Source organism: Myotis yumanensis, unplaced genomic scaffold (genome assembly GCF_028538775.1).
Source record: "Myotis yumanensis isolate MYYU_CA2020_CCGP unplaced genomic scaffold, mMyoYum1.0.hap1 SCAF_7, whole genome shotgun sequence".
Taxonomy (NCBI): domain Eukaryota; kingdom Metazoa; phylum Chordata; class Mammalia; order Chiroptera; family Vespertilionidae; genus Myotis; species Myotis yumanensis.
The window spans coordinates 49,123,930-49,146,716 of NW_027223758.1; the positions used below are offsets into that span (position 1 = coordinate 49,123,930).

General features: G+C 38.7%; 1 protein-coding gene across 1 annotated transcript in view; it reads left to right on the forward strand.

Annotated features, from left to right (window-relative positions):
- Window positions 1–22,787, forward strand: part of DOK6 (docking protein 6) — a 237,024-nt gene that overhangs the window by 171,766 nt on the left and 42,471 nt on the right. Inside the window, exons 6-7 of the mRNA XM_070420446.1 lie at window positions 5,298–5,436; window positions 14,090–14,207. Coding sequence (XP_070276547.1) covers window positions 5,298–5,436; window positions 14,090–14,207 — 257 coding nt within the window. The remainder of the gene's footprint in view (window positions 1–5,297; window positions 5,437–14,089; window positions 14,208–22,787) is intronic.

Here is a 22,787-nt window from a genome sequence, read left to right on the forward strand (position 1 = left end):
GAAAGTAAGAAAATGTAAGTGGAATAGAATAAAATAAAAACTTTGAAAATATCTGAAAAGATGGAGCTATTTTAATTAATGTGATTGTGATCTGGCCATCCTTGAGTGCACAGTGGAGGAATTGTAAAAATGTAAAACACATTTCTACCTTACAGATGATTTAAGTCAACTCTTTTGTCAAAAAATTCATTTTATAAAGGATCAAAAATGGCATTTCACAAGTTAATTTGCATCAAAGCCTGGAATAAAATCAAGATCTCTGGCTTGGCTCAGGTTTCTCGTCTTGTCTGAGGGAAAGCATTGTAGCCCTAAGGCACCAACAGTGAAATCAAGCAAGGACAGTCACCATCTGCATTAAATGTTTGGGGCCATACAGTCAGGAGGCAGAGGGTGGCAGATGTTCTACACCTTCCTCCTTACAAAGTGCATAACATGAGTTTGGGAGCACAGAGAGGGTTTGCTTTCAATTCTACAGTTTGATTGATTGATTGATTGATTGATTAACTTGCTATGCATTTTACTAGTGCATCCATTGATGTATGTCTTAGAAACCTGATTTGCCAGGAAAGAAACCGAGACAAAGAGGGAGGCAGGCTTCAAAATGTTTTATCCAAAGCCCTGTCCAGAGTGCACTCTCTCTCGCCTCACTCTCCCTCCACTATAAAAAAATTTCATAATTAAAGAATAATGCATGCTTTAGCTTAGTGATAATAACCTTACCCTCCAAAATTATGTGGGTATGTGGGTAGGTTCAGATCACAGCTCAGCCACTTAAATGTTAATGACCTTGGGCAAATTCCTTAACCTCCTTAAGATGACCCTGTTTCTGGAAAATGGGAAGCAGTGAGGGCCTTCCAGGGCACTGAGAGGCTCAGTGAGGTAATTCACATAAACAGGCATTTGCAACAAAGAAAATAAAGATTTATTTTTAGGAAGTGGCCCACACCTGGAAACAGGTGGGGTAATGCTCAAAACCCTGGCTCCCATGGCTTCCAGGGGATGAGTTATAGTGGGGGTGGAGGTTGGGGGGGTGAGGAGGAGGATCATTTTCAAGGTGACTAAGGGAGTTAGGGTCAAGGTTAGGGGCATGTTCTCTGATTGGTTGGCTATAGGATAGGAAGTAGTTAATCATTGCATCTGGTCCTGGTGCCAGCCATGGCCTAGTTTCATCTGGTTTTGCCACTTTTCTGGGCCTGAAGCTGAAACACAGCTGAGGCCTAGATGTTGTCTCTAGTTTGACCGAAACTGTCTGGGGTCAACAGACTCGAAACTTTGTTCCTAACGTTATCTGATTCGGGTCAGAACCGCATTGTCCTGAGGGCCTAATGATTAAGGTCGTGCAAGGGAGAAGGAAGTGGGTGAGTCAGGGTGCTGGGTGAGGCTAGTTGGAATCAAAAGGAAAGAAGGAGAAAAAGGTCAGATTGAAGAAGCGAAGGTTCTTTGCAACTGCACATTTTGCTTTCAGTTGGTTGCCATGGATCAGAGTCTGACTCACCAGAGCTCTTCTGGAGAAACTTCAGCCTTTTCATAGCTGCTTTAAAAAATAGTAAACTGCTAGCATCGTTAAATGACGATAAAGATTAAACTGTTAACAGAATAAAAGAGCTAATTGGTTTTAACTGCTCTGCATAAAAACTGTGCTTTTAAGAATTTCATTACTTTCTATAATTAAACATTAAATTTTAAATACTGAATAGCAACACCACTTGGTTTTCAGGAAAGTGCTCCTGTTCCACTCCATTGCTAAGAGTTTAAAATGTCTGTGTGCATGGGGATCAATATTTGGTCATTAATATATAAATATATATATATTTGCCTAACGTTCAATGAGAATGAATCTAAACAGCTGTGAAGATGGACAAAATCGCCAAAGGTCTTCAAATTCATCTATAGCCAGAGTTTATCTAAAGACCCTCAGAGAATGATTTTAAAGTATCCGCATTTACTTTTTAAAATTAAAGTGTTTCTTTAACTTTTGACTTGGTAAATTTCTTCTGTCATTTGGAAGAAAGACTGGAATTCTGAAGCCACACCTTCCTAAAGCGCTAAGTTGGAGTTGAGGCACAGTCCACAAAGGAGGGCAGTAGGGTAGCTGGTACACGGTTGGGGGTCTTGTGCAGTGAAATCATCCCCAGGACAACTATGAGAACCATGTGCAGTTCAGCTTCCTGTGAATACATACATTCACATGAACTCTACTGCTCCTTATTTATTAGAACATAATAGAGACAAGACAGACAATACTATTATTTCAAGTGATTCTGGAAGTGAGTAGTGGGGAAAAATGAAGAAAGAGAGGTTACCCTCTTACATCCCAAGAGGAATGGAATTTGAAAAAGAGCTATTTTGGAGAAATCTAGGACATTTTTTAGACTCATATAAAAAATATATTGACCATCTACTACATGCTGGCTGTATTAGGTGGTGGGCTCCCCAAGACCACCCTCAGGCTCAATAATTCTCTAGAAAGATTCAGGAAATGTGATTACACTCACAGTTGTGATTGATGATAGTGAAAGATGGAGAGTAAAATTAGCACAGGGAAAAGGCAAAGGGATATGGACCAGGAAAGACCAGATCAAGTTTCCAGTGTCCCCTCCCAGTGCAGTCACATGGGCACACTTAATTCTCCCAGCAATGATGTGTGAAAACACATGGAAAAGGTTGTCAATCAAGCCTTGGTGTCCAACGTTCTACTGAAGGTCAGTCTTATAGGCAAGCAGTGTCCTCAAGATGGGCCTCAGCTACTCAGACTCCCCCAGAGCAAAACAGGCCTTCCCTGGAAGTCACATAATTAGAATAAACTTATTTGGTCACACTGGTGCAGCCTGGGTCAAGGCCTCCAGCACACAAAATGCTCTCATCAGGCCGAATATTCCAGAGGCTCAGAGGTTACAGTCTAGAAGTCAGCCGAGGAACCATCCAAACATGTGCAGGGTTTGAACAACCTAGGCCTGCTGAACTAGTCCTTCCCATTCCACTGTTACACACATTACATCATAAAAGAACCATCTGTGACAAAGTTCCATTGCCCCATTTTATAGATAAGAGGTCAATGAGTGACACTGCTGACAAAAGTCATAAATATGAGCCAATTTTACTGAAGAATTTTTTTTTAACTTTTTAATTTTTTATTTTTTTTCAATTATAGTTTACAGTTAATATTATTTTGAATTATTTTCTGGAGGATTTTGACTTCAGCTTGGCTTTAGGTACCTACATTGAAGAGTGAGCACTTCCACCTAAAATGTGTTTGCTTTACAATGCCAGCATGTTTGAGTTTCTTATTCTTGATCAAAGGATGAAGTTTACAGTCATTTTTATTTCAGAGGCTGGAAAAAACCCTTCTGTAAGCTTTCAAACTCTCTCACTGGGCAGAATGAAGTCCCCAGAAGTAGATATGTGCTAGATCAGCGGTTCTCAACCTGTGGGTCGCGACCCCTTTGGGGGTCGAACGACCCTTTCACAGGGGTCACCTAAGACCATCGGAAAACACATATATAATTACATATTGTTTTTGTGATTAATCACTATGCTTTAATTGTGTTCAATTTGTAACAATGAAATTGGGGGTCACCACAACCTGAGGAACTGTATTAAAGGGTCGTGGCATTAGGAAGGTTGAGAACCACTGTGCTAGACTTTTGCATCTCAATGGCTGAGTATGAAATAATGATTTGTGTTTTCATTCTCTCATTTCCGAAAGCTCATAATCAGTGTTTTTCAGATGACAGTGAACAAAACTCAACCTCAAACAAAACGTGCTCACTACTTATCACTGGTTTTCCTGCCCTTGCTGTTGGATTGCTTTACTCTCTGAATCAACAAAGAAAGCTCATTAGTCTCACTTTGTGAAAACTCTTCATTTTCCCCCCAGACTTTCCATTTCACGCTGTGTGAATTTTATTAAGACCTCTTTCGCAGAAGGTAAGAGCTGGCTCTATGGGGCCGGAAGTGATGGTAGTCACAGCCTCTGGAATGTCTGAAGCCTCTTGAGACCTTTCTTTTCTACTGAAAACTCCTTGGAGAATCATTGTAAAGAACCTGAAATCTTTTATGCTGGAAGACATAGTTTGGCCTCATGAACATTTTGTGCAAAGTTGTTATAAACTGAAAACCAGCAATCCAGTTAATGTCCAACATCTGAGTGGTAACATCATATGGATAGTTTTTCTCGAGGCCTTCAATTATTTTTAAAAGCTGGCCTAAAATAGCAACAAAATATTTTCCATTTTATAATTACTCTTTGTTAATTATATTTACCTATAGCCCTGTTGCCTAACAAATTGTCACTGGCTTTATTCCAATAAAAATTATGTATTAAAAAGTTAATTATAATTTTAAAATAAATTGTATTCTGATTTTCCTCAAATTTATGTAATAAGAATTTCTAATGTATTATATGCTCTTAGAACTGACATAGAAATAGCTGCCTAATGGTCTATCAGATAAAAATAGTATAATTAAGCCAACCATTTCTCTATAGTGGATAGTGAGATTAGTCCCATACTTTATGATGAAAATAGTAATAGCTAACATTTTTGAGCACTTAATATTTTGCATATCAAGTCCTTTAACTGTCAAAATAATCTTATGAGACGGGAACTATTGTTTTCCTTATGTTAGATGTGTGGAAAGGATGTACAGGCAAGTCATTCACCTTGCCCAAGGTCACCCTGGTAAGTGGCAGAGCTAAAATTCAAACCAAATATAATAGAGCCTCCTTTATGCCAACTCCTTTCCTAGGCTATCCCAAGATTTACATAAGGATAACTCCGTCTAAATAAGAGCCTCAGCCTATGTATGCAAATTCATAAACTAAAATTTTATAGTCTTCTTATTGGTTCCACTGCATTGAATATGCAATTGCAGCTTTTTCTTAAGTTCTTTCCATTTCAAGAGCTATCAAGTCATAGGAGGTAGAGTTATGATATCACAAATGTGAAAATACTCTAAAAATAACTATTTGTTTTATTCTTTATGCATTGCAATAACCCAAATCACTTTTATTTGTTCCTTTACACTGTTGTGAACACTTCATCTAAAAATCCAAATATACATGGATTTTTGCCCAGAACTCTGTTCTGAAAAGATGTATTGGTGGGTTGGCTGGTTGGTTTGGTTGAGGATGAACCTGCTTCACTGTCTCCTGTGAAAGTCAAGGGAGAACATTAGTAGAATTATTAATATGACTATGGAATTAATATGACACAGGGCAAGGGTGTCTTTCACATGGAGAACTGTTATGCACTTGAACAGTTGAAGACCCATCTCTTTCCCTGTCTCTGTTCTCACAGAATGTGTGACACGGGGGAAGGACTATTCACTTTTCAAACAAGGGAAGGAGAAATGATCTATCAGAAGGTGCATTCTGCGACACTGGCCATAGCTGAGCAACATGAAAGATTAATGCTAGAAATGGAGCAGAAGGCCCGGGTAAGCCTCCTTTCTTGGTCCCTGAACAGCTTGGAAATGAATGCCACTGAGGTCAGATGCACATCGTGTATATGTGGGTCCATCCATGTCTCCACTCCAGTGTCCACCCCACCCTGGCGCCAAGAGCTCACCCCTGTTGCTGAGTCTCATCTAATTCTCTCTTTAGCTTATGAGAAGAGAAGTTATTTGAGGCCACTAACAGGGAGCCCTACATTCTGTATATTTACCTGTGTGAGACTTGTTGCCATGGTTACCCAAAAAAGGGGTGGAGTGTACAGAGAATGACATAAGAGGCAATGTCCTCTGCATATCTCCATATACTACTGGACAATCAGAAATTCAGACATAGGCCCAGGAAACTTAAGTAACTACCAGAAAGGATTCTACTTTTCTTTTTGTCTTTATCTTTGTCCTAGCATTTCTGAAACTTTTCTGTCCTCCACATGTATCTCAGAGTCAATAATAAAATGTTTGCAGAAGGAGCTCCTCTTGTTTACCGAATGAATGATTTGCCTGTTATCTGGCCTGAAACCCTGCTATCTACAGTTTCAGGGTCAAGCTAAAAAAATGGTTTAGTCCAAAATCTGAAAGAGTAAATTTTACACATAGCTGGAAAAAAAACTTATAAGCTTTATTACTGTCTTTTAAAAGCAAACAATGGAATGATTGTTTGCTACAAGCCTAAGAGGTGAATATTGTCTATGTCTTCAGGATTTATAGGGAAGCATGAGATTTTACCTCTGAGAGGACAGGTGGACCTTTGGGACATGGGGGTGGGGGAGTCTGGCATCAAAAAAACAATGATTCTATGCCAATTTAAGACTACTAACTTCTCTATCTGGTATTACAGTAGGATTTTTCTTGCTTTTTTCATGTTCTTTTTTTAAATTTTTTTTAATCCATTTTTCCATTGATTTTTAGACAGAGTGGAAGGGAGAGGGGGAGACAGAGAGAAACACCGATGTGAGAGAGACACATCAATTGGTTGCCTGCCGCATGCCTTCAACCAGGGCTGGGAGCCTGCAACCAAGGTACATGCCCTTGGCCAGAATCCAACCCAGGACCCTTAAGTCCACAGGCCGATGCTCTATCCACTGAGCCAAACCGGCAAGGGCTAGTATTACAGTAGTTTTGATTTTAAAATGTCTCAATTACATAACATTTTAAAGTATAACAAACTTTTCAATATTAAAAACAAAGAAGTCATTTAACAAATAATCTCATGCTATTCTTAATGCATTTTTAATTTTCTCAATACTGCATACATAATTTCATCTCTCTGCCTAGGATACAGTGTAAATAGCTTTCCTAACACCCAAGGGTGACAACGGCCCGTCAGGCTTATCCAGACATTTGACCTCCGTGGGGAGAATGAGTAGCTTGAACATTAGTAGGATTATTAATATGACTATGGAATTAAGTGAATATGCATTAATAGGAGATTAGTATGGCTTAGTCTTCTAGATTTAGGTTAAATTTAAATCATTGTAACAATTTTCTAATTAATATGACATTTTTCTAGTGGCTTAAATATATTATAAATGTAACTGACAAATTTTAAATTATTTCAGAATCTTGCACATTCCTTATCAGCCTATATTTGTAATTCACTGGGGCTTATTGGCAACCAAAATTAGCAATTGTGATGTCACTTTCTATTAGTTAACAGTTATAGTTCTTCTTTACTTATACTTGTTTTGAGCAGGCAAAATGCTCCTAAGTCAAGTCATTTAAATTAAATGTTCATGAAGGAAATTCCAAGAGCTTTATCATGCCACCATAATTATCTGCCATAAGGAGACCACTTAGTTAGTGTCCTGGGTCCCCAATCCCACCACTTACTGTGTAATCTTGGGCAAGCTATTTAACCTCTAAATGTTTCATTTTCCTTTATCTGTAAAATGGGTATATAATCGTTCTATTTTTTTGGTTGTTATGAGGTATCTGTGCATATATATCAACATATATACAGGGTGAGCCAAAAGTAGGTTCCAGTTGTTCGTATGGCAAATAGTACAATAATTAATTAATAAACTCTGTTTCACGTACTCACAAGTGTAAGCCTACTTTTGCCCCACCGTGTGTGTGTGTGTGTGTGTGTGTGTGTGTGTGTTGTGTGTATGAACTTCTAAGAATAGTCTTGGCACATAGAATGTACCATAAAACATTCATTATTATGATGGCAACCCATCTGTAGGAGTAATTTTGAATAATTATAAGATTTGCAATGTTGTGTGACACTGAGAGCAAGTCTGGGGAGTGGAGCCAACCAATTGCTGCTGAGGGGTCAGAGATGGTGGGCCACTCGCTAAGGTCTTAGGCGATCTAAAGCTGGAGGGAAACGCCATGGATACAGGTGCTTGAAGGTAGAGGGGAAGTGGGGAAGGTGTCAAAATAGCAGCCTCGGTATGAATCAACAAAGAATCCAAATCTTTCTAGAAATCACAAATTCAGAGACTTTATCTTCTTGGTACATACATGAAAATGGAGCATTCAAAAATGATTGCACAAAATGATGCTTTTCTCTGAAGGTTCATATTAATAAAGTTACTCCAGAGCTGGTCCATTTTTCAGAGTAAGTTGAATTAATGATGCTTTCTGGAGGACAACTTGAAAACTACCCCAATTCCCCAAATTCTAGGACCATTAAGCGAAGGTTTTCAAGTCTCCAAGACAGAAGTTTTTCTTTCAAGAAATTTTTTTTACATGCACAAATCTCTTCTAAAAAGAAATTCTAACAAGAATGAAATAGCAGTTAAATACCCTCTTCATATTCATGAAGCACTAACTCATCATTTGCTTATTTAAAATAAAATGAAGGTCTGTGTTATAAATTAGATAAAAGTATAACTTGGGAATTGGAAAAGCACCAAAAAACCTATCTAGGATATAAAAATGTTGCATTTCATTTATTATGTATCTATTGCAAAATAAGAAAATGACACTGTTCATTGGCCTTCCAGTTTTTAAAACCAGGACATGGAAGATTAATATTGATCAGATCAACGATGTTTATATATTTTAATATGATTAAAAAGATTTTACAAGATTAAATTACCAATGAGCTATATAAGCAATGAATGCCCCAAACATACTTGTTCAGGCAATTGAATGAAGCATTTATTTGCATCCTTTTTAAAAGTGATTCGGGAGTGTTACTGGCTTTAAAAGCAAACTTGAATGAGAAATAATGTTTCAATAACCATTTCTTAACTATAAGAGAAAAAATTTGATATAATATTTTCATATCATATGTAAAACCTTATTTTCTTTTTGGTTATTACCTCCTTTCTGGAAGGACACATGAATAAACATATTTTGACATATCACTGTAATCTACATTAGGCATTATTTCTATTCTTGGTTGAAGAATCTATTATCTAGGAAAGCAGGGTGAATAAACAGTACACTTGCACTGCAGAGTATTGAATAAAAAGAATCACTGAACCTGGCCAGTGTGGCTCAGTGGTTGAGCATCAACCTATGAAGCAGGAAGTCACAGTTCAATTCCTGGTCAGGGCACATGCCTGGGTTGCAGGCTCAATCCCCAGTGTGGGCATGCAGAAGGCAGCCACTCAAAGATTCTCTCTCATCATTGATATTTCTGTCTCTCTCTCTCTCTCCCTTTCTCTCTGAAATCAATAAAAATATTTTTTTTAAAAAAAGAATCACTTAGTTGGTAAGGCTTTTAAAAGTGTATAAGAATTAATTTATATTAACTGACTCAAGAAGTTTTTATACTTGACAAGAAAACTTACCCAAGTGTTGACAACTACCAGTACATGATATACTTTCTGTCTAAATAGTTGCATGAACGGGGAAATACTATTATATTGCATCAATTCAAAAATGCACATTTTTTCACATTTGAACATCTCTCATGTTAATGTAAGTTACAGTTTAATTAGTCGCACTGTTCTTTCCTGTTGCTACCTCAGATAATGTCTTTCCATTGATGGCATCTTTAAGTGCATAATACTTGTTATAAAATGTATTCTGAAGACATGAAATTATTATTCCCAACTATAGCTAAATAATCTTTCAGTTCCTTTCAGGTATATCTATCATGACCATAAGCACAACATGCCCATTTTTAAATTTTGAGGAAGTGAGATAGCCTTCCAGAACAGACTCTGTCCTGGGAAGTTTGATTTCCCCGACAGTGGAAGCATTCTTCACATCCACATTTTACAGGAATCTCTATCACTTATGGGGAAAAAAAAGTTTCCCACACTAACACTGCGAAGAGTCTGGAAGCATAACAGTCCAATGAGAGTGCACAGAAAAATTGTACCACATTATGCAATCTCTTCTCTAGGTATTGTTCATAGACATTTAAGAAATTCTAAGAAAAGTTTAAATGTGTGATTTGTGATTGCAAGTGGCATGTAATATCTAACAAGTTGGAATAGCTGCTAATTCATTGTTCAAGATTCTATTCATGAATCTATTACTCAACATTATCAATTATTAATCATAAGACAAGAGCCTTCATTATTATTGACAATGACCAGTTCCCTGCTGGGAAATGCCAATCACATAATTGTGAAATTTCATTTTACTGATCGATAGACACTGATTGTAATAAACCAACACAGGCTCAATTAGAACAAATTATTATAGTCAATAATTAAAGTGTGTCCATGATCCTAATGAATCAGTTCACTTACTATTGCTCCCCTTTCAGAATACTAAAGAAAATGTATTCCAAACAAATACAAAGAAAAATACCCATTTTTGCATAAATACACAACTGAGAGGGAAATAGTCAGAAGGCAGGGTGTAAGTTTTCTAATAGATGATGCTGCAACATAATATAATAGTAAGGATTTTCTTTATATCATGTTCTTGTTCCTTAAGCTTGGCCAATGCATGTTTTAAAATATACAATGATAACATTCATTTTTTTTCAAGTCAGATGAGAATAATATTGCACAGTCTAGTTTTAAATAACACCTAACAGCTTCCATTAAATTATTGTATAAACTGCATTTCATTTGTTAGTCTGGTGCACACTCAGCAAAGTGTCTTCTAATTCCTTTCCATTTAATTCAAATAAAATGAAAGATTAAACGTGAGATGTCCCCTATTGAAAATTAAGTCAAGTCTGTGAGAAACCAATTGCCCATAAACCTTCAAACTTCAGAGGATGGTTTGCATGAATCCAAACAGTGCCAAGCTCGCCTGGCTAAAGGTCTCGGGGGGGTTCTATTCTATACAGTTTTCAGGTTTCATGAGCTTTTTTCCAAGAAGAAAATTACATGTTCTTGACTTGTATTCAGCATTTCCTCACTAAGCAGCTCCACATTTTGTTCTTATACTGACATACATTTCACACGTCACATTAGCCTGTTTCTTAACCACTTGTATTTTCGTAGTGTTTCTAATTTACAGCATATATTTCTGCCCAGTCCCTCTTGTCTCCAGACATACCAAGGAACATGTCGACACATTCCACCCAAGACAGGGCATTTCTTACTCCATCATACAGAAGAAACTGTGACTATGATCTCTCTGAGCCTCATTTTCCTTGTCTGTGGAGCTCAGGTGGCATATTTGTTGACAATTTATGTGAGTATTAAATGCGATGATGGATGACACCAGTTTGCACATTGCTGGGCACAGAGAATGACTCACCAATGCTAATTTATAAATACTGAGTTTTCCCTCTCCCAATTGTACCGATTTGGGTCTCAAGTGGTAATAGGATTTTCCATTTTCGAAGCAATAATTATGGAGATACAGAGAAAACGGAGAATTAATTTGTTAACATTTTTATACAGATGAATTTTATGTGGGTAAACACAAATTAGCATTAATGTTTATCACAGGGGGAGGCAGAATCTCAAAACAGCACAGGGAAATTGCAAAGGCAATAAGATCTAGTGGGTAATTTTTTTGGTGAAAGCAGGAAGAGGTGCTGGTAGGCAGTCCCTTCACAAAAATCACAGCAGTCTTCAGGCCCTGCCTGCTGTTTCTGGATGGCAGAGATCCTCTCAAGTACAAGGCTCTATTGTCACATGTTATACTATGTTGGGGAGGAAGCTCATTTTTCCCAATAGCATCAAAGGCTACAGAGCAATGGGCTCAAGTCAAAAGAACTGTTTTCTACTAGAAGCTCTGCAGTTGGGATTTTACCTTGAGCAAGTTCCTGAATTTTTCTGGATTTTGATATTCCATTGAAAAGTTGGGAGCTGCTAGATTCTCCAAGAAGGACTGTAACCTGGAATTACATGGCCAGAGCACAAGGTTAGCTTGTGCTTCCTCCAACCATGGCAGCCTCAGGGTAGTCAGACTTAAACAATGACTCAGAACAAGAGGAGGGAAGAAACTGCTTTGACCCTCTTAAAGGACATGCCCACAGCAGACAGGATGTCATGGTGACCACATGTTATTGATCAAAGCAATCGCCAGATAGCCCAGATTTGGGAGCTTGGTACTAGACACCCCATTCCTGAATCTAGACTTTTCAAGAATCTGCAGCCATCTTTATTCTTCCATAAAAATAATGCAATATTTAATACTATTTATGATGCAACTTCATTTGAAATACATCACACAGAATCTCTTCATTGTCCAAAAAAACAGACGTTCAGAACAGAAACATGATTCTATTTGTGATTGTTCCAGGGGATATATGGCCTTAGAAAAGTTGATTCCTATCTCAAAGCCTCAGCCTCCTCTCATTTTAAAAAGGTATTCTTCATCCCTTTCCCATCTCCCAGGAATTTTATGAGGATTAGACTAGATAATGCAAATGATATCTGGACCAAATGCCAGGTAAAATGACCAAAAGAAGATAAAAACACAGGATATTTGAATTCAGCTGAAAATAAGGAAAATATGTTTTCTATACACTTGTTGTAAATGCCTCGTAAGGAATTCTACTAAACCAAGTGCAGATGAAACAAAGAAGAGATTAATGGACGATGCACATCACCATTTCTTGAGAAAGAATCCCAGAGCTTCTAGAAAAGTAGAGGCAAATATTGACCCATGTATTTGGAAGAGTGGGGCTAACAAATGGAGGTGACAATTTCATAAAATGAGCCTTGCCTCCATCCCTTATCATAGCGTTATGATGGCTTTTATGTGTTTGATTGTTGTATCTTAACATGCATAGCTCCGCCCACAAGTTTGTCCAACCAAGGGATGTAGGGTAAAAGTAGACATGTGCATGGAAATAACATCCCAAAGGCACTGAAAAGCACTGCCCTGTTGTAACCCAGAAATTTGGCTTCTCCCTCTCACTCCCTACCTACCAAACATGGGATGTGGGTGCCATTAGTATACCTGTTTTCATAATAAGGAGGAAAACTTTGAAATACAGCAAATTCTGAAAATATAAAAATTGATTGCAATGTTGATATTTGGAGCCATCTTTTTTTAAAAAAAAAGTATCTTCAACAGGGCCAGACTTTTAAATACACTGAATGGGTCACTTTTGTCACAAGACATAGCAGCCTGGAAATGTCCCACTGCTAAAAAAATAAAATAAAATGGGTATGTTCATGTCCTTGGCCTTCAGAGTCTATTAAAATGGAAGCACCTCGTAGCTTTACATGGCATTAAAGGTCCTGTTATATTCTCTCAGGTACTTTCTTTATAGCATCTTCTAGGAAGGGTATAACTAACACCTGATGGAAAGTATGGAAGTACTGGGGGCGAGGAGATCTCAGTAGGAAAGTGCACACACAGCCAGCAAACAGGCCTCTAAGGCTGCGCTCGACAGAGCTGATCGTTACAGCTTCCAGTTTTGCCAAGAGCCAGTTATTTAGTAAGAGAAAATCAGAGATTTTATTAATTAGAGGATTGCCCGTTGTCTGTGAAAAATGTGTACTGAGACTAAATAAAATCGTTTCTGGGTATGTGTTTTAAAACCTGGTGTGAATCCATAAAAATAAAGTTTCTTCTTGAAAATGCAATGTGAAGTATTGTACTCTTTGAACTATTCATATGCCTGAGCCCCTGATGTGATGTGTGGACCTCTCCTGCTCACCTGAATTTTATGTTTCAAATAAGAAAATGCGCCACTGTTTTATCACAGAGCTTCTCAGGAAAAACCATTTTTAAATACTCGAAAGCATATCGCAGGACCAACGGGAAAGATCTATTCGAGGAAAGAGCCATCGAGTAAGGATGGGAGGAGGTGTCAGGAAAGATTGTAAGACAGGGAAATGGGTAAAACAGAAATGGGATCCTGTGTTGACAGCATCTTGGGTATCTGTTTCAGAAGGGACTTCCATCTTTATTTTTTTAGCTACTTTAAACTTCAGTTAATTGTAGAATGCAAGCAATTCTTTGTCATAGAAATGTAGATACATTCTCCCTGAGGAATACAGTTGGTTATTTCTGTGACCAGCATTCCTAATTGGGGATATGTCCTTTGGAAACAACTTGGAATCAGTGGTACCATCCTTTTGTTCCCTTCTTAATGAATGACTGGGATTAAATTGCTTACAAGTGTTTATTTCATATTGGTCCAGTCATGATTTCACCTTTTAACAAACGTTATCCTTCAACAGCAGATGGTGCAGGGGCCTAGAGCAGATTCTATTCTCTGTCGCCCACATTTCACTCTCGACTTTGAAAAATGCAGATTTCAATTTAATCTTTTAAATAAAGCCTAAGACCTATTTTCTTTTTCTTTCAGCTTCAGACAAGCTTGACTGAACCAATGACGTTATCCAAATCAATATCTCTTCCTCGTAGCGCGTACTGGCATCACATCACCCGTCAAAACAGCGTTGGTGAGATCTACAGTTTGCAAGGCAAGTAAAGTAACCAGCAGCACCGCCACAGCTTCCCCAAGTGGACCGGGAGTCATGCAAATACTTGGTATTTGCATTGCTGGCTTTTCCTCCATTTCCATTTATCAACCCTCACTGGCCACAGTAGGAGCTCTAAGATTGACAGTGGCTCTGTCATTTCAGACTCATGATAAAAGTTATTTCAAAAATCACCCAGGGCTGAGTACCCAAGATGGCATAGTAGCTCCACTTAAACCTTACCCAACACATTATCAGGAACTAAATGTAGATCATAGCAGGGTCTGTTTTATGCTGTCTTTTACAAAGGATTTTTCTCTTAGCATCTATTTTTCCATAACAGGATTGCTTATAAGTTTGGAGGCTGACTTGAGGCTCTATAATAAAATGCTACAGAAACCCACTCACAGCAATGTTAAGGTTTAGCCAAAGCCCTGACATAGAAACTATTTGGGGAGTTGGGGGACAGAAAGAGACAAGTGTAAATGCTTTGCTTGTGTGATTTTCCTACAGCTAAATGGTTAAATAGCATGGGGATGGCTTGATGGGTTAATCAAATTAATAGCAGGTATTTCATCAACAGCAGAAACCTCGGCTTTGGTGGTTCATTTCCTCTTCCTTCCCTTTGTCCTTAAATGAATAATCTTAGCGTTTAGAAAAGCACTCAGCTGCAGGCAGTTGACTCACCGCTGACCAACATTGGAGGAAGCAGGAGCTAAGAAAACAGTTGAAAACTCTCATCCATCAGACAAGCATTTGTTGAGCATAGTAGATGTAAACATAATAGAAGCCCAGTAAATATCTGGTGAATGAATGGCCATTATGACTTTTGAAGTAGTTAATGCCTCAGGGTAATGCAATTAGGGTATGTTTTTCCTTTTATACTTTAGCTTTTGCTCATATTAACAACACTAACCAGGGGTCCTCAAACTTTTTAAACAGGGGGCCAGTTCACTGTCCCTCAGACCGTTGGAGGGCCGGACTATAGTTTAAAAAAAAACTGTGAACAAATTCCTATGCACACTGCACATATCTTATTTTGAAGTAAAAAAACAAAACTTGAACAAATACAATATTTGTATTTGCATGTGGCCCGCGGGCCGTAGTTTGAGGACCCCTGATTTTGACCAAAAGAAATCTGTTATAAACAAACAAATAGCATATTTTTAAAGCAATATTTTCTTGCCATATTTCAAACCTAGACTAATAGAATTTGATCAGTGGGAATTAATGGTTAAAGATATATTCTGGGGGTGAAGTCAGCATCATGGTGGAGTGATAAGACCCCTTTGTAGCTCCCTTTAAAGTTACAAGTGGGACATCTATAACCCAACAAAATTTCCTCTGCTCAGCACAGACCTGAGAGATCCACACATCAGTTCAGCAGGTGGGCGTATTGGAACTTGGAGGGTGGGCGGGATGGAGGGAAGTACCGGGAAGGGATGGTGTTCTCAGACACAGGTTGGTGCCTGCCTCAGCCCCAGGTGGTGGAGGAGTTAGGGTGCACACCCCCTACACCCCGCTTTTGGCTCAGCAGAAAGTAAAAGAGGCTGAAGTAGGGTGGGCGCACGCCTACCCCCCCCCCACCATTGTGGTGGTGTCCCGAGAGTTGGACACAGTGGGTACCCACCACCCTGTCACCCAGTCATCAGTTTTCTGTATGATCACCCCCCGCTCCATGACCCAGGAGGCAAAAGTAAAGGTCAGAGAAAACAAAACCTTGCACTGTATCCCTATCTACTGGCAAACAAGAATGTGGTCTGTAATTCCATCAATAAAAGACTGCTGTTTTCATGGACGGTAAGGGAAAACTCTCTGAAGGGAGAGCTTGAATTTAGACTGACATACAATTGCAGAAATAATTTTATATGCATCCAAAAAAGCCACCAGAATGCATTGCAATTTCTTAAAACATTGCCAGAAACTCATTGGAAGACAATGTTGATTTATACAATAAAATACAGTCTATAACTAATTAGAAAACTCTATGATTTATCTCACTAATATTAATTTCAAGCAAAGTTGGGAGCTTAAACTATTCGTTATGATGAGCAATTTACTTATATGGTCTCAATATCACATTTTTTGGTTATTTGTAGTTTTTACATATTAAGAATGCAGTGATTAAGGTAACTACTATGAATCAGATAAATTTAGAATATATTCCATGTAAATTAAATTTCACTGTAAGTTTACTTTTATATTGTATACTTCTTAGAGCAACACATTTTACCTTTTTATATACTCATTTTATGGTTATATTATCAAGAGAGAAATATTCAGATAGGTAGATAGGTAATATACAGATAGATATAGATCTAAACATGATAGTGATTTTTGAGAGTGGTGATTTATTTTATTCTCTTTTGTTCTATTGAGGCAATCAAGTTAAGCAGAAGACAAGAGTTTTTGACCATAATTTTGTGGGGGGTTTTTGTTTTGTTTTTTTATGGGGGTGTAACGTATTCTGACTACATCCTGGTGGAATCAGGACAGAATAAAACTACTGAAACAAAAAAAGAAATAACAATAAGAACATTGAGCCTCAGCACCCCTTCTTTGCACACCTACATTTTCACCAAGTTATACTTAATGGTGTGGCTATTTTGTGTCTCATTTCCTCGGTTGTGCTCCTTGAAGTGGCTTCACCTTTCCTTTACAAAGAGGAGAGCATAGTAGGGCAGCTGTCATCATTGACCTTCTAAAGTTGAAGGAAATTTTTGGCAAAGGTAGGTGTCATATCAAGTAAACCACGGGTAGCATTGAGGAACAAAAATATATCTTTCAAAGTTTTTCATCATATGTTTTATATTCTAACAGTGAAGAGGAGATCAACATGAGTAAGTTCGGCGGGCTTTCATTCAGAAGATAAAGGGGGAAACGTTTTCGTAGTTAAGGTTTAACAGATTGGGATTCATTATTAAACCACACATGAACTAGAACTAGAAAATTCATGGTGTGTCAACAGATCCATTGTGTTAAGACTCACCTATCACTCTGATTGCCTGCCACCCTCAAAACTGCATTTTGCTCAGTTTTACTATCTCTATTTCTGTCATTGTTTTGTAACTACAGAAGGAAGATGCACTCTAAAGGACTGGTATAGCAATAAGGCATTTACTTTAATGCTCAGAAAAGAAGGTCTCCATGCTACTCCCAGAAGGGTGCTAGGAAAGTATAGGTTGTTACGGTTTCCCTAGTGTACTCTAGCTCTCTGCAGTCAAAAGACAGAGACAAAGAATAATTAGCTTTAACAAGTAAATGTTTGCTAAGTACCAGGAAGCTACTGTTTCAAATCGCTTCCTCTAAATGGCTTGTGATGGGTTTGTTGCCTCTTCCTGCAAAAGGGGTAAAATAAGGACTTTTCCTTTTTTTCGATTTTGCCAGATACTAAGGATCGATTTGTATTTGAAGGTAATTTTCTGTGTTAATTTCTCCAACTTCTTCTGAATTTTTGAAAAATATTTATGTCACAACACATTCTGGAGATGTTATCTCTAGACTGAAGGGACCTATTAAAAGGGAAGGAAACCAGATTTCAGGCTCTTAGCCCAAAGTGAATGCTTAAAACATAGCATTTATTTTACTATTGTTAGAACTGGGAGAGGCTGGGTTGCTGTCTCTCTCCACCTGCAGCTGCTTCTCTGGGATCAGTTCTTCCACCAGCTCCCATGATGAAATGGAGCCAAGAGTGTGAGCTGAAAATGGTCTCCAGGGGCCCTAGGACCATGTCCTGCCTATACTAAACCGTCCCTGGTACATGTAATGAGTAATTTTTACACAAAATTATATGGATTTTATAGTGACTCATTTTTTATTTTATTTTTAAATTTAATTTATTGGGGTGAAATCTATAATAATAAAAGCATACTATGCTAATTAGACCGAACATCCTTCTGGACAACCTTCCGGATGAAGCCTGGGCTGCAAGGGAAGCCCGGGTCCTGGGTCCTGGGTGCCAGAGGAAAGCTGGTGCTGGCAGCCAGGGGAAGGAAGGCCTACTCTTGCACGAATTTCATGCATCGGGCCTCTAGTTGGTTAATAAAAGTTTATAGCTTTCAAGTGTACAATTATATACTCCATCATCTGTATATTGCATTGTGTGTCCACGTCCCAAAGTCAGATATCCTTCTGACACAATATTTCACTTAGCATGATATTCTCAAAATCCACCCAAAGTGGATCAAAGAACCAAATATAAGACCTGAAACAATAAATTACATAGAAGAAAATGTAGGAACTAAACTTGTGGACCTTGGTCTTAGAGAAGATTTTTATGAATTTGACCTCAAAGGCAAAAATAAATGAATGGGATTATATCAAACTATGATGACTCATTTGTGAGCAGCCTGAACAACTTCACTCTTTGAGTCAAGGATGACCGAGGTGCCCTTTACAAAGATGGAGTTCCGCTCTCATTAACACTGATTGATATTCAAATGCCAGCTCAGAATTGTCCCCCTCCCTCTGCCTCCTATCATCAGTAATTAAGCTACAGACCCCGGTGTCAGCACAGCGGCAGACCTGATTACACAGAAGGTATTTTATGTTCACAGAAAGGGCATCTGTGGCTCTAAATTCTCAGAGAGCCAGGAAGCAAACAGACAATTAGAATTAGAGATAACCTTCAGAAACGGTAGAGTTCCAACATGGATTAAGGAGGTAAATCAAGGGATTTACTTCTCTTTGCTCATCTATGGCCTTCCGTTCATTTTTACTGCCCAGTTTCAAGATGGCATAGTAGGTAAATAGCTTCCATTAACTCTTCTGTTTAAATGTTTACTATATGATGTTTCCCAAATTGCAAAGTTAGTAAAAGCAAGTAAAAAGAAGAAGAATTGCTCCAGTAGTAAAAAGGAAATTGTATATGTCCAAACTACCATCTTTCCTGTATTGGATCTATTCATTGTCAGGACAAATCAGCTGTGACCTTGGGCAGCAACCAAGTACATTACATTCTCAATACGGCCCAGGCCTGTGGGTGGCAGTTTGGCAACAACCCTTAAAAACATGCACCATTTTCAAGAATGAACACTTCCTGTCTGTTAAGCATTCTATGAACATTTATTGCACATCCTTACCTTAGGAAGGATAAGTCAAAGGCAGAAAATGCCTCCCTGGATATCCATTTTTAAAGATAGATTAATCCATTGCTCCCCAAATGACACCATAAAAATGCTCACACCCTGCAGTCATAATCAACAACCTCTTCAGTGCTCCCAGATGTTTCTGTATAACTTTACTATATGGATGTATTTATTTACAAACCTGCTGCTTCCAGTAGCTTGTGAGGTAGCAACTTGGAATGTTCCCATTCCCCCACCCCTGGCTCAGCCCCACTATTGGGAGGGGGCACTATCCCTGGAGGTTAAAATCTTGAATCTTGGAGTTAAACCAACCTGAGCTTGCATATTAACTTTACCATTGCTGACTTGTGTAACTTTGGGCCATTTACTTACCTTGCTAAGCCTCACTTTTTTTCATCTCTAAAATGAGGGTGCTTCTGTTGCAGTGGTTCTCAACCTTCTGGCCCTTTAAATACAGTTCCTCATGTTGTGACCCAACCATAAAATTATTTTCCTTGCTACTTCATAACTGTAATGTTGCTACTGTTATGAATCATAATGTAAATATCTGATATGCAGGATGGTCTTAGGCGACCCCTGTGAAAGGGTCATTCAACCACCAAAGGGGTCGCGACCCACAGGTTGAGAACCGCTGATAGGCAACAGGAACAGCAACAGGTGTCTGACCCATTGGGATCAGACAAAAGCTGGGTTCTGGCTAGGAAATAATTCCAAGCAAGACCCAAAACTCCAAGAGAACATTTATTGGTAAATTACAGAGGGAGTACACACTGGATCCTCCATCCTACGGATTTTAAGGGCAGAGATTTTAGGGGAGATCTCAGGGAAAGATCTTAATAGAATATTCAACAGTTTTCAGGTGTGTCCTTGTGGTCTCCACTGATTGATTGCCTGGCACCAGGTCCGGGGTCATTATTCCATGCAGCTGATCCTGATGTCAGCAGTGGCTGGGCCTGGAGCTGAAATACAACTGAGGCCTAGATGTTATCTCTAGGAAGCAAAGGTCAGGGATCCAAACTGAATGACCAACAATATGCTAGGGGAGGAAAAGTCACCCTGGGGGTGAGGTCCCACCTTATAATTGATTGTCTGTTGCTGGGCACCGGGGGCTTTCCATCCTGGTGACCTTCTGTATCTGGCCCATCGTTCTTACTCTGCTCATGTTAGTCTAACTGCCTACAGCACTTCAATGAGGTCATCCACGTAAGGTAAAAATCTATAATAATAAAACCATAATATGCTAATTAGACCGGACATAGCCAGGGCTGCGAAGGAAGCCTGGGTCCCGGGTGTCAGAGGGAAGCCGGTGCCGGCAGCAGGGGGAAGGAAGACCTACTCTTGCACGAATTTTATGCATCAGACCTCTAGTAGTCAATAATTATTAACCGCTGTCACCATACGGAAGTCAATTAAATTTCTACTCATCAGCTTTCTTCTCTCATACAGGGAAGTATTACACCTACTCCAATCTATACTCGTATTTACTATTCTAGTATTTATTTATTTAATTAACTCTTATAGAGTTTCTACTACATATGAGGAATTTGGTTTTGTTCCAAGAACTTGATACAAATCTAGCCTTAAGAAATGGTCTCTAGCTTCTAAAGTTCCAGAAAACCTAAAGCTAATTCTCAAAAAAAATATATGTCAGGCAAAACATCAGACTTAAATATTCAGTTATTTTTTTCCTCCCACCTGTGAATGTAAACAAGACATTATCTCCTAAACATATGAATTTCCCCAAGCCTTGTACCACTCAGCCAGATAACCCTGTTGAGAAAGGGAAACTAGGCCATTTTTTATGCAGGGGAGTTGGAAAACTCTTGGAAGGACTTTGTCAGCTCAGTGCAGGGAAGGTGTGGCCGGCCGGAAAGGGACCTTGAAAGGTTGGCTCCGGGCGTGTCTGGCCCCTCTTGCCCAGTCCCGCCCAGCCACCTTCTATTCCCTTTCAATGTGCATGAATCCGTGCACCGGGCCACTAGTGCATACATAAACACACACACAAAGAACCATTTAGCTCACTACTATCTTACCATCTATTGTTTCCCTCAAAAATGTACCTATTAGACTACATTTCACAAATTATAAACCACATAAAAGAACCTTCAGGGAGGGAAAAAACTGTTCAATTATATTTTCTCCCTGACTTCTGTTTCCTGTTCTGCTTTTTTTAACTTCATCTCTCTCTCTCTCTCTCTCTCTCTCTCTCTCCATTCAACTTGATATACCCTATCTCTGGCTAACTGGTTATAGGCTTAAAAATTGTATTTTATACATTTCCCTCTTTATTTCCCTTCATCTGCCAAATGGAGATTCAATAATGACCAGAAAATAAAAAAGATAAGAAATGTTAGGAAATAAGCAGCATTAAAATTCCACCTGCCAGATAATATACTGCAGAGTGAGGTTAGCCAGGATGTGACCTTCAGTAGGGTTCTGGCACTTAGACCATTGCTCTAAAAATAACAGATGCTAATTGCAAGCTCACTGCTTCAAACTTCAAACATCCAGTGTTTTAAAACTCAGGAGCCTGGTAATATAAGTTTGTTTGAGAGAAATCTGGTAAGAATTGATGCAGTATGCCTATGTTTTAATGCCTGTATTTAACACAGGAAAAATGGTCCAGTGTGGGCATGGTCTAAGAAATGTTTGGTTGCTATGGCTACATCATACAGGTTTGGAAAGGTGCTTATAAGCTTTGTTTTATTTTTGTTTTGTTCTCATCATACAAGAAAGAAATTGACTGCCAAACTTAAGTGATGTTGTGTCCTTTATATGTATGTTCAAGATAAAGACATGTGACATTAGAACAACAGTTTCTTACTGGCAGCACAACTCTAGGACAGACATAGTACTTCTTAGAGAATGCCATTTCACCACATGAATTTGGGAGGTTGCATCTCTGGTGTACCTTGAGGATTAGCAGTCTGAGGCTGTAGCATATCCATCTTAGCATTCTGTATGTACTCAAAAAGTAGAGTTGGCTTAGAAACACCCAGGTCGTCTTCATTTTCTAGTCCAATAAGGAAGTTATGGGACTGCCCTGGGGTGACAGTGTTTAATGCAAAATGGGAAACACAGTCATATTCTCTACCCTCCTGCCCAGGTTCATTCTCCTAAGTCACAATCAAGATTTGCAAGAATGGCCCTGGCCGGTGTGGATCAGTGGTTAGAGTATTGATCTGCACACCTAAGGGTCTTGGGATTGATTACCATTCCATGGCATGTACCTTGATTGCGGGTTTTCTCCCAAACACCCCTGGCCGGTCACATGCAGGAGGCAGCCAATTGATGTGTTTCTCTCACATCAGTGTCTCTCTCTCTCTCTCTCTCTCTCTCTCTCTCTCTCTCTCTCTTTCTCTCTCTCCCTCCCTTCCACTCTCTCTGAAAAGCAATGGGAAAAAATATCCTCCTCTGATGAGGATTAAAAATAACAATAAATTAATGAATAAATAAATAAAAAAGATTTGAAAGAATGATTCCTCTGAAAAAAAAG